Raw genomic sequence first — 17159 nt, 5'->3', positions numbered from 1 at the left:
CTGGCGCTCTGAATGTCCAGGCTCAGCTGCGGCGAGAAGATTTAGAAGGGGCGGGGTAGGTTGGGACGGTAGTTTAATTACGTGCCTGGGAATTGCGTCAATTTGTACTTTAGCATTTGAAAAAAGTGCTGTGAGCGTGGCGTGGGGCTGGTGGAGAGTGAGGCGAATGTGCGGTTTTGAAACCAAAGGACCGTAAGTCCCTCTCCCTCCAAACGAGACCGTCCCGCGGGCTCTGCGGCCGCCTCTGGACCGTCCGGAGAGAACATGGCGGCGCCCGGAGCCCGGAGCTGCAGCCTCTCGAGCCTGCTCCCGGCTCAGACCTCGCTGGAGTACGCTCTGCTCGACGCCGTCACCCAGGAGGAGAAGGACAGCCTGGTCTACCAGTATCTGCAGAAGGTGGACGGCTGGGAGCAGGACTTGTCAGTGCCCGAGTTTCCGGAAGGTGAGGGGCTGGCTTCGGGGTGGGGACCCCTCCCGGAACCTCCCCTTCCTTGGGGACGGCGCCCTCCCCTGAAGCGGTGGGCGAGGCGTGGTTCTGCCGCCGCGCCGGGCAGAGGCGCTTCGCCCAACCGAGTCTCTGTCCCCAGGCGGCGGCGGCGGCGGCGGACCGGGGGTTTGTGCAGGGCGGGCACAAGCATCTTCGTCTCTGTTTCCTCGCTCTCTGCCCGGGCCGTGTGTTAACTCAATAGACTTTCCCTGACTGTTTCGTGGCCCCTGTTGGCAGTGATTCCAGTGTCCATGCCCTTTCAGGCTGGTTGCCCAGCATCGTCATCATCTTTGTGCATCATCCTAGCTTCCATTTATTGATCACTTCTTATGGGCCACACACAGCCCTAAACACAAGCGTATTATCTTATTTAATCCTCTCTGCAAACCATGTGAGGTGCTCTTCTTAGCCCTATTTTATAGTTGGGAAACTGAGGCCCGGGGGCAGGGAAGTTAAGTCGTCTGCCGAGGGCCTCACAACTGAGAACGGCTAGAGTTGGATTATACAGACACCCCCCTCTTCCCCCCAACTGCATCGGCCGGTTTCTTAACTGTGCCACACTCTTCAGTTCAAAGTCGTGAACCTTGTAATTTTAAAAATCTGAATCAATTATGGCCTGTCTCCAGGTTTGAATCCTGGCTCTGTGAATGTTTGGAGCACGAGGGAACTGATATTCCCAGCAGTGCTATTTGTGAAGCTCATCTTGCTATGATAAACGAAACCGAACTTTACCTTCTTTGGTTGGGACTGGCATTGTTTTGCCTGGTGGTGTTGGCGTGTCTCCTGGCATGACACTGAAACCACATGTATAGTTAATTGGTTGGATGTGGCAGGGTTCAGTACCTCATGGGAGGTCTATTGGAACCTTGCCTCTGACGACAGCCTCGTGTCTTTCGAAGACTTTTGCTCTCGCCTTCATACGTGCTTATTTTATCTGTTATTAATCCTATACTGGACTTGAATTACTGTGGCATTCTATCAAAAGAATTGGGTGCATTAGTTCTTATCCCATCAAAGAAACTTTAAAAGTTTATATACATGAATGTGTATTTTTTTTTAAAGTCTCTAAGAAGTTAGTTATATATCGTACCCTGTCGTAAAACGGGCATGCCAGCAGCTAGGATTTGGGCCAGTGTTTTTATTTTCTTGTTTGTATCTACGATGAGTGTATTTTATTACTATGAGATTTGATCTTTGTGACTCATACATAATACAACAAAATATTCAGGCTTCATATTTGACACAGTCAAATTTTCTGCTGGACCTGATTATTGAGAACAGAATACTAGATGTGAGTTTTTTCTTGGTTTCTTTATCAGTTACTGTAATCAGGAAGTCATAAACATAACTCAAAAACACTGTGCTTTGTTAATTTCTTCAAAGAAACACGTTTTATGGGAAGCAGTGTGGTATAATGGATGGATTCAGACAGACCTGGAATTAAATCCCAAGTATTCCATTTGTCAGTTGCATGATTTTGAGCAAGTTAGTTGACTTTGCCAAGCCTTACTTTCCTCACTTATAAAATGGAAGCAATTATTTCCCTTTCAGGTTTATTATGCAGACTATATAATATATCTAAAGTTCTTACTTCATAGGAGAGCTCAGTAAATGTTATTGTTAGCAGCTTTTAAAGTTATATTCATTGTTATTGTTATTATAAAGTGAATTATTAAGTCTGGTAAGCACCTAGCACAAAAACTGACATGTAATTATACTTTCCCTGCCTCCCCAATCTAAGTCACTTGACTATTTACAGAAAATAAATTTGAGACAAATTCATAAATATTTTAATATTAGGATTTGAAATATACATAATTAGTTCGAAGTTTTATAGGGTCACTTGATCTGGCATACAATTAAAACTTTATCAAAATGGATAGTTAAGACCTCACTGTACCCTAAACCTCACTAGGTGTGACTAATTGGCAGAAATATTAGTTTGATTTGCAGATTTTTTTTTTTTTTTTAGAATTTTGTTTTAATTGAGTAACTTCAGTTGCTGTTATTAGTTGTTAGCTGTTATTCATTTGTTCCACCCAGCTTTGGCTTTCAGTTTCTATAAAATATTTCCAAATACCTGCTTCAAGTTATAATTAATACTTTTAGTAGCTGCATTTATTTACTTATAAGCAACAAACTCATTATCTTTGTTTTCTTAAATTGGTTAAACAGAGATGCTGTACTTTTAATCTACTTTTGTTTAACAAAATTTTTCTTCATAGTGTGTAGTTAAAATTGTAAATCATGGTCAAGTAATTATAAATTCTAATTTACAAAAGCACAGATTAATGAGATTCTGTTTTTCTTTTCTTTGGAGGGAAGGGAACATGCTCTTCTTCAATATTAATGTTGCTTCCATGAAATCTGTAATAATAGCAGTGTGTTTTGCTTAACTTTGCATTTAAAATATTTTGTATTTAAGGTCTCACTCAAATCCAGAGCATTTCAGCTCTTTCTCTTATGAAATTGGCTTAGGTATTTTGTATGTTTATCCTTATATTTTAACACTGTTTTTTGATATTTAGTTTATTATTAAGGTTGACCTTCATTCTCAGTAGCCCATTTGTACCTAATCATGTACTTAAGTCCTTTTAATATTTGATATTTCCTCTTATTTTTACCTAAATGTGTTAATCTTACTTCCTTTCACACACAGACTAATATACCCTTTCTGAAAGAATTTAGTAGCTTTTTCTTACTATATTTGCAGACTGTCTCATAATAGTAGCTTTCCCATCTCCTACCTCCCCACTCCCTTCCTGCCCTGCCAATCCCTTCCTTAGAAATAATAATTGTTCACATTTTAATAGAAAATTTTAAGTAAATTATCTTTATCATTTCCTTTAATCATTTTTTATTTTGTGTAAATTTCAGGATTAGAATGGCTGAACACAGAAGAATCTATTTCTGTCTACAAGGATCTATGTGGAAAAGTGGTCGTCCTTGATTTCTTCACCTACTGCTGCATAAACTGTATCCACCTTTTGCCTGATCTTCATGCATTAGAACACACATACTCTGATAAAGGTATCTACCCTTTAATTGGTTTCTAACAGTCTGTCCTGGCATAGTCACTGAAAGAGTAGCTGACTCATTTTGCTCATAGGAGAATGAAGCATTTGGCAAGACTTCAATGATTCTAAAGTAATTTCTAATCTATGAATTAAGGACTCCATGTACCTTTTCATGAAGAATTAAGCTTAGTGATAATGGTTTGCCTTCCTAAAGAACCAGCATTTAGTCTATGGTTTTTCTTTAAAGATAGGACATAGTTTACTTTTTTCATGATCAAGTATTTTAAAAAGGTCATTTTGTATATCTGGACTTACCTAAATTTGTTCTATGAAAAGAAGAAAAAATGAAATGTGTGACTAATTTTATATTCTTCTTGTTGCGATAAAAAGGTTTAAAGTTCTTATTAGGAAATATGATTACACTTCCTTTAATTTCCAGTGACATAAACTACTACCTGTACTAATACTTTAGAAGGCAAAATATTATAACAGATACTTTTTCTTTGACCCTGCTTTATTTAAAAATTATTTATAAAGGTTAATGTTTTCCAAAGCACACTAGGAAATCCTTTTTTATGGTATTACAAATTCTGAAAATGTAAGAGATTATACTTAATATTTTCTTTAGAACTTCGGCATTTTTTCAGATTTTTTTTCTTGTTTACTTCTTTCTAAAAAGAGCATATGGGATAAATGAAACTAATTAAAGGTTCCATTTAATTAGGCTTAAATTAATTGAAGCTGTCCTCTTTGCAGTGACTAAAAAGAAGAGGGGGGTCACTGATCTTGTGAGAGTAAAGATGAGAATAGAGTATACATGTATAAAAATGAAGGATTTCTTGAAACTTAGTTTAAAAAAAAGGAGTGTTGGGTAAAATCTTCAGTGCAAGTGAAACTTCAGATGCTTTTAAATTGTAACAGGCTGTATATTGGAATTGCCTACTGATGAGAGTTACCAAGAACTCAAATATTCCCAATAGCTAAACCATGTTTTCAAAAATTCATCTATATTTAAGAAACATGAGTATTTCATTATCTCCTAGGTTTTGGATACTTGTGTGTCTTGTTCAAGTCCATGTAATAAATACATTTATTGAGTATGTATTATGTGCAGGGTACTCTAACTGCTGGGGAAATATGTAACAAAGTTGAATTAAAGCATTATGGAACATGGGGAAAGGAGTAACTTGCTTTGCCTAGAAGCTTTGGAAAATATTTCTCAAGAGAAGGAGACAATTAAGCTGGAACTTGAAAAATGAGCAAGAGTGCAGCTGAAAATGAAAATGGGGCAGGAGGGACACTCCTGGCTGAGGAAGTGACAGGTAAACAAGGAGGGAAGCACAGAAGAGTAGGTTTGGAGAGTGGTAAATAGTTTAGTGTCGCAAGATTGTAGGGGCCCCTGGGAAAAGTTAAAGGAGAGGAAGGTAGATAAGGTTCAGACAGCGTTATGAAGGGCTTTGTATAATGTTCTTTTTTTTTTTTAATTAATTAATTTTTAAATTTATTTTTGGCTGTGTTGGGTCTTCATTTCTGTGCGAGGGCTTTCTCTAGTTGCGGCGAGTGGGGGCCACTCTTCATCGCGGTGCGCGGGCCTCTCACTGTCACGGCCTCTTGTTGTGGAGCACAGCTCCAGACGCGCAGGCTCAGTAGTTGTGGTGCACGGGCTTAGTTGCTCCGCGGCATGTGGGATCCTCCCGGACCAGAGCTCGAACCCGTGTCCCCTGCATCAGCAGGCAGACTCTCAACCACTGCGCCACCAGGGAAGCCCTGTATAACGTTCTTAATAGTCAAGTTAATGGACTTTTTCATCCATTGAAAGTACAGAGATGTTTAAGGTTGTTTTTGATTTACTTGTTTAAGAGGAGGATGACAGTACGATTTGTGTTTCAGAATGGCACTTACAGACTGGGTTAAAAATCCTAAAGTTAACCATTTCCTACTTAAGATCACCCCTAATGGACTGTTTAACTTAATTGGTTAACCCCACACCTGAAGCAAATTCAGTGGCTTCTTAGAATGGATCCTTAACAATCTCTTTACCAGTTTACTGAAAATATTTTTATAACACGTTGTGACAAAAAATAATAACTTTTTAATATATAAATACACTTCTGAAAAGTAAAATACTTTGTAAGTGGTTTCAACATTGTAATTTCAAAGAAACATTACTTCATTATTCTGCTGTATGAAGATGCTGGTAACTTAGAAATAAAAGATTTTTGTATCGCTTAGAAGATAAGTTCAGTTCATATTCACAAAAACAGGCATACCTAGAGATTATCATATGAAAGTTCAGTAGGCTGTCACTAAATTTGCTTTCTTGCTGCTGTCTTTTTTTTTTTAATTTTTATTGGAGTATAGTTGATTACAATGTTATGCTAGTTTCAGGTGTACAGTAAAGTGAATGAGTTATATATATGTATATATCCATTCTTTTTCAGATTCTTTTCTCATATAGGTTATTACAGAATATTGAGTAGAGTTCCCTGTGCTATACAGTAGGTCCTTGTTAGTTATCTATTTTATGTATAGTAGTATGTGTATGTTAATTCCAATCTCCTAATTTATCATGATGCTGTGTCTTATTTTATTACTATCTGATATGTTTCTGAATTTATCTTCAGCAATGCTATTTATGTTCTTGAAGAGACATTCAGCAGCCTGTTTTTATTGCATGAAATATTCAGTTCATTTTATCAGTAAGCTGGAAATGCTCAGCTGAGTGAGGAAGTGCATTTTAATTCAAAAACACTCTGAAAGAAGCCCACTTTAATACTCAGTCTCCTTCCTCTGTAAACAGCTTTTATTTTTTTATTTTTTTATTTTTTTTTTATTTTTATTTTTTTAAACATCTTTATTGAAGTATAATTGCCTTACAATGGTGTGTTAGCTTCTGCTTTATAACAAAGTTAATCAGTTATACATATACAATATGTTCCCATGTCTCTTCCCTCTTGCATCTCCCTCCCTCCCACCCTCCCCATCCCACCCCTCTAGGTGGTCACAAAGCACCGAGCTGATCTCCCTGTGCTATGCAGCTGCTTCCCACTAGCTATCTATTTTACATTTGGTAGTGTATATATAGGTAAACAGCTTTTAAAGTCAGGTTTGTAATGGTGACCAGTATCACTTTCACAATAGCATAAAAGAAATTATAAATGCCAAAGATCTAAAGCAAAAGTAAAAAGATACTTAATAGTAATGAATGGTTCTGGTTTCTCCTTGAGGGTTTCTAATTTCTTTTACCTGTTTATGCTGGATACATTAATGATATATAATACCCAAATTTAGCACAATGGCTATCATCTAAGGAAAAGCACTTGTTTTATAAGAAAACATCTAGTAGGAAAACTTGGCATATTTTAAAATGTGTTTGCTAGGTGAGTGTTAATATATAATTAAATCAGACTTTAAAAACCTAAATGCCATAACACTGCTGAATAAACGCTGGTATTCTTGTTATGTGGTATATGCTATTTTTCACTTTATTAAAAATTAGAAGAATGTATTTCTAATTTATAGGGAAACTAAACCATTTAATGAGTCAATATACAATTTTACTCTGTGTCAGGGTTCCCAAAACCACCCCCAGGTCAATAATTCTTTAGGAGGACTCACAGGATTCAGCCTGTAGCTGTACTCATGGCTATAATTTATTACAACAAAAGGACACAAAGCAGAATCAGCCAAGGGAAAAAACGCATGGGGCTGAATCCAGGGGAGACCAGGAGCAAGCCGAGTCCTCTCGGTGGAGTCGCGTAAGAGGTGCTTAATTCCCCCAGCAAGGAGTTGTTATAGTGAGTTTGGATGTTGCCAACCAGGGAAGCTCACTAGAGGCAACACCCAGCACTTTAGACCTTGTGAGCTACTCTCATCAGTTCTGGGAATGATGGCAATGCTTCCGAAATACAGGCAAGGACCAGCCTGTAAGCAGATCTTTGAAAGAATAGTAGTGGGGCCTGCTATGTTAACTTTTTTTTGTACACACTTCACACTTCCTTTTTGCAGCACCCCATATACTGATTATTCTTTGTTCTTAAATAGTTAAAGTATGACGAAAATATTGGCTGATATATGGCAAACTTTCAGAGTGTTTAATGTAGACACAGGGAAATGTCAGTTTTTGAAATTTAAAAAAAATTCATATTTGCTTCTGGTCTCTGCTTTTATTTAGTGTTCGGGTGATTTTGATTTTTTTACTTCATGTTTCCATCTCTCCACATCCTTCTTCCCTTCCCTCGGGGTGTTCTAGCCTCCGTGACCTGCCTTCATCCTTTCTTGCCTAGTAAAGTCATGCTCGTCTTTTAGATCTCAAAATGCCTCAACTTACAGGTTTTGTAACATCTAAAACTCCTTAAATATTTTTAGTTTTTGCATTGAACTAAGTTATTATACTGCCTGTGATTAAACTATACTGTCTGATATATACTATATATAAATATGTTATATACTACTGTGCATAATTGTATCTATATGTCTATACGTTTCTGAAAAATAAGACCTTTGTAGTTAGTTCCCTGACCAGGGATCGAACCCATGCCCCCTGCAGTGGAAACACGGAGTCCTAACCCCTGGACTGCCAGGGAATTCCCTGAAGTTTCTTAAATGATTTAAAAAGTTATTTTATTACTAATATTTTAGAAGCAGTTATTCTTTTTATTTGGTTTCACCTTTTCTCTTTCCCTTTCTTTTTCCTCTCCCTCTCGTCTCTCTTTCTTCCTTTTCTTCTTTCCATGTTTTATTTTTAAAGGTAGTAGTTTTGATCCATGTGTTGGCAAAAGATCCATAAAGGGAAGAATCTTTTACATCCTATTTTTTATTGTGTATGATTAACAGAACAAGCAAAATATTTTAAGAAAAATTTCTGTATACTTTAAGGTTGTTGACACTGAAAAAAGGAGATGCATAGCTATTTGGCAGTTGTCCTTGTATGTAGATCAATATAGATATTCTATTTAGACAATATGATGTGGTTTATATATCGTACAAATATGTTTCTTCAGTATTTATGTCCTGTCCATTCATTTCCTATTATGTATGAGGCACTATGCTGGTAAATGATAAAACAGTGTATGGTCGCTAAATAATTAATAGGAATTACAGTCTAACAAGGGGAAAACTTACAATCAAATAACCACACAAATATTTTTATAATTTCTGATTAGTGCTAAGAAGGAAAATTACAGACTGCTATGAAAACAAATAGTGAGGTTTACTCTAATCTGGAAGAATTAAAGAAAGCTTTTTTAAGAGTAAAAATTGAGCTGAGATCTAAAAAACAGGTATGACTTTACTAGGTGAGAACGTTCCAGGCAGAGAGACACTATGTGTCAAGGCTTTAAAGCAAGAGGAATAATGATATTCTGGATGAACTGAAGAAAGTCCTGGTTGCTACAGTACCCTGAGGGAGGGGAAGAAGAGTGGAAAAAGATGCTGGAGAGGTGAGATGTGGTTTTTGCATGTGGTTTTCCATCGGGAAAGCCTAGGAAGGATTTTCTGCCAGAGGGTGATGTGATCAGATTTGTGGTTTTTAAAGATCAGTTCATCTCCTGGGTGGGCAGCTAATTAGTGGACAAGAAATGGATCGGTGACAAGGCTATCGTGCGCCCTGTGAGATATGATAATAGCTTAGCCCGTTATAGATGATAAGATCAATAGGACTCCGTCATGGATTAACTATGGGTTATGAGACAGGGCTGGTTGGTTATTACAGAGATATCCTAGGTAGGTTTCTGGCTTGTATAATTGGAAAGACGGTGGTGCCATTTGGTGACAGGAAACGCTGTAGAAAGGACGTTTGGAGGGGAAGTTCATGAGTTTAGTTTGAAGTATCTTTGAGACTTGCACTTCATTCTCCATCTGACTTCCATTGCTTTTAAGAAAAAGATCTCAGTCCTTATTATGACTTACAAGACTGACCCTATCTGCATGCTTATTCTTGTTTTGTCCCATGCTCCCCTTTGTTCTCTGTGTTTAGTCACTTACCTTCTTCAGTCTCTGTCTTGTCCCACTTTTCAATGTGTTGTTTTCTCTCCCTGAAATCTCCTCTCTTGCTCTCTTCACACAGTTAACATCTTCTCATCATTTAGATCTCACCTCAGTCATCACTTTTTCAAAGAAGTGTTGGGATATTATTGACCAAAGGAAAAAAATATATTTTTTGATGTAATATATTAAGATATATATTGTGTATATATATTATATATATAAAATATATTTGGACTCAACTCATGGTTTCTTTTTTAATTTGTTATTATAAATCATCAATCATTTGTTTTGATTTTCAAATTTTCCATATTTGACTAATGGGATCCCCTTCAAGCTATCACCTGTGTCCTTCTGACATGTCCTTATCATTCTCTGAGCACTTCTTTACTTGTCACAACAAAATATTTCCGGGTTCATCGTGTACTTTCCCAGCCCCATCTCTGAATCAGCCACTTCTCCAAGGAGCTCTCATTCCTTTTAGTATTGAACGTTGGGAATGGTTTTGAGAAACCAAGATCTGGGCACTAGACGTGCTTGTTGCTAGTGGGGTGTCTCTGCTTCCAGTCTCTCTCAACTAATTTAAAAATTACTTAAACTAGTCCCTCTCACCCCCCATGAGGTTATGTTATTCATTGGAAATATAGCTAGATTCATTTGTTTCTGTTTGTATTTTTAGGCCCCCTTTCTCCATTTCTGTTGATTCTGTTTTCGAGTATGCAAAATTATAACATGGTCTGGAAGTCAGAACTATACAGAAAGTATAGATCCATCCACCCATCTCTTCTGCCTATTCCTACCTTCTCATTCTTTCTGTCCCATTCTTTTTCTTTTTTTAAATTTCTTCTTTTTTTTAACATAAAAACTGACATACTATTGACATTTTTGTGCACTTCACTTTTATCATGTGAAAGTTTTCCTGATAGTCACTCCATATCAGTTTATAAAGAACTTCCTGGTTATTTTTAGTAGCTGCATAGTACTTTGTGTGTGTGTGTGTATGTGTGTATCATAATTTATTCAGCCACTCTCCTATCCTACGTATTGGCCCTTACTTTGTTTCTAATATTTAACAGTTACAAACACTGAATAATCTTGCGGATACATTTTTGTACTGCTGGTAGTATATCTTAAGGGTAAATTCCTAGAAGTGGGATTGCTGGGTCAAAGTTAAATGGATATACAATTTTGTTAGATACTGCCGTGTTCCGTACCAGGAGGACTGTACCAGTTTGCATTCTTTTTTTTTTTCTTTTGGCACCACCACGCAGCTTTCGGGATCTTAGTTCCCTGACCAGGGACCAAACCTGGGCCCCCTGCAGTGGAAGCGTGGAGTCCTAACCACTGGACTGCCAGGGAATTCCCTCAGTTTGCATTCTTACTAACAGTGTATGGTGTCTCTTTCCCCGTTGCCGCACCAGTAAAATGTGTTGACATATTTTTACATTTTTACTGGTTTAGTACATGAGAAATGGTATCTCGGTGTAGTTTTAAATTGCATTTTAGAGTGGAGTTGAACAAGTCTTTTCATATGTTTATGGCTATTTATTGTAAATGGGGTTTTGTTTACCATTATATCCTCCAAAACTGGGTATTATGTAGGTATATAAAGTCTATTGATTTCTGTGTGTTAATTTTATATTCCACAACTTCCTGAATCTTTTATTATTTGGGTTAGTTTTGTAATTGATTCTCTGGAGTTTCCCTAACATACTATCATATTATCTGCAAAGAAAATTTCCAGTTCTTACGCTTGTAACTGATTTCTCTTGTCTGATTTTGTTGTCTACTACCACCCTTCCTACTCACTGTTAAATAGTAGTGGAAACAGTGGACATCTCTGCCTTGTTCCTTATCTTACTGGAAAACTTCTAGTTCTTCTCCATTAAGTTAGAGGCTGGTTTTAGGACTCAGTGATATTTATTTACTCAATTAACAAATTATCAAAGTACAAAATTACTTTAAATTATATCTCAGTAAACCTGATGTTAAAAACAAAAACCTATCTCTGCTACTTCTGGGTTTGGAGGGAATGGTGGCTCCCTAATTTTGAATCTCCCCATGTCCGTTTCCCCCGCTCCCCAAACGTAAAAACAACAGGGAGAGTAAATAGAACCACACTTGATCCTACGTTCAGCAATACTAGGAGACAGAGAATATCATGGGCTTCAAATTACCTGTAAGTTGTGAAATAAACTTAATTCCATTAAAGATCCTGCTGCTACTAGCCAGCAGGTGCTGAGAACAGAAATGGGGGAGGCTTAAAAGACTCCATGAAAAAAATAAAGTGGTTCAGAGGACTTAGGCAAAGCACAAACAGAGTAATCCCCTTACCTGCAGAAAGAGAAACTCCAACACTAACTGCAAAATACTGAACACAGGTTTGGATATACTAGAACGTAGTACTTGCTCTTGAAAGAGTGTGGGACTGGGAACAGAAGCCTCAGAGAAGCATTGCTTCTGGAAGAGAATCAGATATGTAGAGGTGTGTGTAGTTTCCCTTGGAGACAGTCTACTGAAGGGAACGAAGAAGATAAGAGGGAAAAGTTAAGGATGCTGCAGAAACAAAAGAATATACACATCAACTCCTTCTTCCAGCGGCGCTATCTGAAAAGAGACTGCACAGAAAAGGGGGACTGTCAGAAGAGGGCACTCTCAAACTAGGAGCTCTGTCCAAAAAATGATTAGGATTATTAAAAAGCAGATCACATCCATATAAAACTGTAAAAAGCTGAAAATGTGATTCAAAGTTGAAATGCTGATGAAAATTCTCACTTAATCAAAAAGTTGACAGAAACTATAACACAGTCCTCCATATTGAATGACATATCCTCTAAAAGTATTTGGGAATAATGAAAAAGCTTGAATCAGAAATGTAAAAACTAAAAACAAATGGACACGCCCCACCCCAAAACAAAGGAAGAAATGAGTGTTGATTGCACCAGAAAAGAAATAGAAGAAAAAAGTCCGAATAATATTAGAGATGAAGACTAAATTACAGGGTGTCCAAGGGATAATAAATTCATGTAAAAATGTTATAAGGGGCACTGAGCTAAAGCAGGGATATAAAAACAGACTTAGAGACTGAAAACGAGCTTAAAAAAAAAAAAGTAAAAAGGGTTAGAGAGTAAATGATTGAATTGGAAGACTGGGAGAAGAGATCCAACATAAGACTACTTTGGAGACTGAAGAAGAAAATTGAAACAACTGACCAGAACTAATATCTAAAATTAGAATCCAAGAAGACATTCCAGAAATAAAAGGAACCTTAAATCTACATATTGAAAGGGCCTACTAGATACCAGGGAAAATACCCAGAACAGCCTAAGAAGTATGCTAGTAAAACTATTACACTTTAAAGATGTTTAAAAAAAAAAGTCCTCAGGGCCTCTAGGAAAAGATGACTTTGAAAGACATGTAAATTAAACTGGACAGACTTTTCACAAATAACATACAAAGCAAGGTAACAGTGAAGCAACATTTCTAAGAATCTTAAGGAAGTACAAACCAAGGATTTTATATCTAAGCAGCTGCCTTTCAAGAATCAATCAGGGTTATAGAAAGTTTTTTTTATTTGTTTTTATAAATTTATTTATTTATTTATTTATGGCTGCGTTGGGTCTTCGTTGCTGCGAGCGGGCTTTCTCTAGTTGCCACGAGCGGGGGCTACTCTTTGTTGCGGAGCACGGGCTGTAGGCGCTCAGGCTTCAGTAGTTGTGGCACATGGGCTCAGTAGTTGTGGCTCGCAGGCTGTAGAGCGCAGGCTCAGTAGTTGTGGCACACGGGCTTAGTTGCTTTGTGGCATGTGGGATCCTCCCGGACCATGGCTCGAACCCATGTCCCCTGCATTGGTAGGCAGATTCTTAACCATTGTGCCACCAGGGAAGTCCTAGAAAGACAGTTTTGAATGTCCAAGAACTCAGAGAATACTGTGCCCATGTGCCCTTTTTGGTGAATCTACTTGAGGGAGATTCTAACCAGGTGTGACTAAGGAAACGCCAAACGGATGAATGAAGACTTCATACATGTATTTGTAGAGCTGTGACCAACGAGGATGAGGCGTTTTGGTGAATCAGTCAGAGTTTGATCAGAGGAGAAGGGCCACTAGGAGTAAGGAGAAATAATAAGGATTTGTTAAAGGCACTTGACTTTATGTAATTGTGGGAGCTGGTTAACTAGTCTACATGTATATAGCTGTTGCTTCTGTGTCTAATGCCTCAATTTGGAGTCAGAAGTTCAGGCAGTTGAAAAGGAAAGATGGATAAGAAGTAGGGGAGATCAAGGGTAAACTACAGTCTGCACGCATGAACTGGAACCTGTGTAAGCTTCCAATTTAAATAATGAGGTGACCAGAAAAATAAGTTTGTTCCCTTCATCAGGAGCTAAAAACTTGCCTGGCCCAGGAGTTGCAAAAGCTGAGGGAGGAGATCTGGCAGGAGCTGGTGCAGCTGCCAGGGCCCAGCTGCTACCCCACAACCACTGAGGTGAGCCAGTAGATGAGCTACAGAGTGTGTAAACTGCAGTAGCACCTGGTGCCCTGCACCAATCTTCCAACAAGAGAGGCTATGACTGCTGCTGCCTTTAACACCTTCCAGTTCTCTCACATAATATCTTGTGGTCCAGGACAACCCAGAGCTAGGCAGGGAATAGAATACTGGAAAACAATTCCAACTTAGCTAAATCGATAAATCCATCACCCAAGAGTAGAAGAATAATATAAAATCATATATTCTGAGAAAATTAGAAAGAATGCAACTAAAGAAAGATGGAAGGAAGAGAGGGGAAACAGAAGACTATTGATTATTGTATGGGTAATAAGTGGTAAAGGATGCCATTTAAAAATGATAGGCCAGATAGTAAAAGGTTATAAAAAATGGGGATTAACACTTTTATAATATGATTAAAAAGTATTAATAGAAAATAACCACTGGAACAGAAATAGAAAACTTTTTAAATAGAAGCAATAAGTTGCTTCCTTTATTGCTTGGTACATGGATATTCCTAATTGTTTTATCTTTGTTGTGAATGATTTTCACATTAAAACGTTTCTTCCTTTGTGCTGTTTAATGCTTTGGGGCTTGAAATCTACCTTGTCGGGTAGATCCTACCTACCAGGATCACACCCTTGTGTTCCTGTCGCTTTCATTTGCCCACGTATCTTTTTTTTTTTTTTTAGTTGTTTTGTTTGTTTATTTTTTTTATACTGCATGTTCTTATTAGGCATCAATTTTATACACATCAGTGTATACATGTCAATCCCAATCGCCCAATTCAGCACACCACCATCCCTAGCTCACCACAGTTTTCCCCCCTTGGTGTCCATATGTCCGTTCTCTGCATCTGTGTCTCAACTTCTGCCCTGCAAACCGGCTCATCTGTACCATTTTTCTAGGTTCCACATACATGCGTTAATATACGATATTTGTTTTTCTCTTTCTGACTTACTTCACTCTGTATGACAGTCTCTAGATCCATCCACGTCCAACAAATGACTCAATTTCGTTCCTTTTTATGGCTGAGTAATATTGCATTGTATATATGTACCACATCTTCTTTATCCATTCGTCTGTTGATGGGCATTTAGGTTGCTTCCATGACCTGGGTATTGTAAATAGTGCTGCAATGAACATTCGGGTGCATGTGTCTTTTTGAATTACGGTTTTCTCTGGGTAAATGCCCAGTAGTGGGATTGCTGGGTCATATGGTAATTCTATTTTTAGTTTTTTAAGGAACCTCCATATTGTTCTCCATAGTGGCTGTATCAATTTACATTCCCACCAGCAGTGCAAGAGGGTTCCCTTTTCTCCACACCCTCTCCAGCATTTGTTGTTTGTAGATTTTCTGATGATGCCCATTCTAACTGGTGTGAGGTGATACCTCATTGTAGTTTTGATTTGCATTTCTCTAATAATTAGTGATGTTGAGCATCTTTTCATGTGCTTCGTGGCCGTCTGTATGTCTTCTTTGGAGAAATGTCTATTTAGGTCTTCTGCCCATTTTTGGATTGGGGTGTTTGTTTCTTTAATATTGAGCTGAATGAGCTGTTTATATATTTTGGAGATTAATCCTTTGTCCGTTGATTCGTTTGCAAATATTTTCTCCCATTCTGAGGGTTGTCTTTTCGTCTTGTTTATGGTTTCCTTTGCTGTGCAAAAGCTTTGAAGTTTCATTAGGTCCCATTTGTTTATTTTTGTTTTTATTTCCATTACTCTAGGAGGTGGATCAAAAAAGATCTTGCTGTGATTTATGTCAAAGAGTGTTCTTCCTATGTTTTCCTCTAAGAGTTTTATAGTGTCCAGTCTTACATTTAGGTCTCTAATCCATTTTGAGTTTATTTTTGTGTACGGTGTTAGGGACTATTCTAATTTCATTCTTTTACATGTAGCTGTCCAGTTTTCCCAGCACCACTTATTGAAGAGACTGTCTTTTCTCCATTGTATATCTTTGCCTCCTTTGTCATAGATTAGTTGACCATAGGTGCGTGGGTTTATCTCTGGGCTTTCTAATTTGTTCCATTGATCTATGTTTCTGTTTTTGTGCCAGTACCATATTGTCTTGATTACTGTAGCTTTGTAGTATAGTCTGAAGTCAGGGAGTCTGATTCCTCCAGCTCCGTTTTTTTCCCTCAAGACTGCTTTGGCTATTCGGGGTCTTTTGTGTCTCCATACAAATTTTAAGATGATTTGTTCTAGCTCCATAAAAAATGCCATTGGTAGTTTGATAGGGATTGCATTGAATCTGTAGATTGCTTTGGGTAGTATAGTCATTTTCACAATGTTGATTCTTCCAATCCAAGAACGTGGTATATCTCTCCATCTGTTGGTATCATCTTTTATTTCTTTCATCAGTGTCTTATCGTTTTCTGCATACAGGTCTTTTGTCTCCCTAGGTAGGTTTATTCCTAGGTATTTTCTTCTTTTTGTTGCAATGGTAAATGGGAGTGTTTCCTTAATTTCTCTTTCAGATTTTTCATCATTAGTGTATAGGAATGCAAGAGATTTCTGTGCATTAATTTTGTATCCTGCAACTTTACCATATTCATTAATTAACTCTAGCAGTTTTCTGGTGGCAGTTTTAGGATTCTCTATGTATAGTATCATGTCACCTGCAAACAGTGACAGTTTTACTTCTTCTTTTCCCATTTGTATTCCTTTTATTTCTTTTTCTTCTCTGATTGCCGTGGCTAGGACTTCCAGAACTATGTTGAATTAATAGCGGTGAGAGTGGACATCCTTGTCTCGTTCCTGATCTTAGAGGAAATGCTTTCAGTTTATCACCATTGAAAATGATGTTTGCTGTGGGTTTGTCATATATGGCCTTTATTGTGTTGAGGTAGGTTCCCTCTATGCCCACTTTCTGGAGAGTTTTTATCATAAATGGGTGTTGAATTTTGTCAAAAGCTTTTTCTGCATCTATTGAGATGATCACATGGTTTTTATTCTTCAGTTTGTTAATATGGTGTATCACATTGATTGATTTGCATATATTGAAGAATCCTTGCATCCCTGGGATAAATCCTACTTGATCACGGTGTATGATCCTTTTAATGTGTTGTTGGATTCTGTTTGCTAGTATTTTGTTGAGGATTTTTGCATCTATATTCATCAGTGATATTGGTCTGTAATTTTCTTTTTTTATAGTATCTTTGTCTGGTTTTGGTATCAGGGTGA

At 37.6% G+C, this 17159-nt stretch overlaps 1 protein-coding gene across 1 annotated transcript in view; it reads left to right on the top strand.

Annotated features, from left to right (window-relative positions):
- The first annotated feature begins 77 nt into the window (after positions 1-77).
- The window catches only part of NHLRC2 (NHL repeat containing 2), a 62098-nt gene continuing 45016 nt past the window's right edge, over positions 78-17159 (top strand). Inside the window, 3 exon segments of the mRNA XM_036828314.1 lie at positions 78-442; positions 3365-3517; positions 5331-5332. Coding sequence (XP_036684209.1) covers positions 265-442; positions 3365-3517; positions 5331-5332 — 333 coding nt within the window. The 5' untranslated portion in view covers positions 78-264.

Source organism: Balaenoptera musculus, chromosome 16 (assembly GCF_009873245.2).
Source record: "Balaenoptera musculus isolate JJ_BM4_2016_0621 chromosome 16, mBalMus1.pri.v3, whole genome shotgun sequence".
NCBI classification, from domain to species: domain Eukaryota; kingdom Metazoa; phylum Chordata; class Mammalia; order Artiodactyla; family Balaenopteridae; genus Balaenoptera; species Balaenoptera musculus.
Note: the sequence above shows the minus strand (reverse complement) of the source record. Positions and strands in the feature narration are given on the sequence as shown.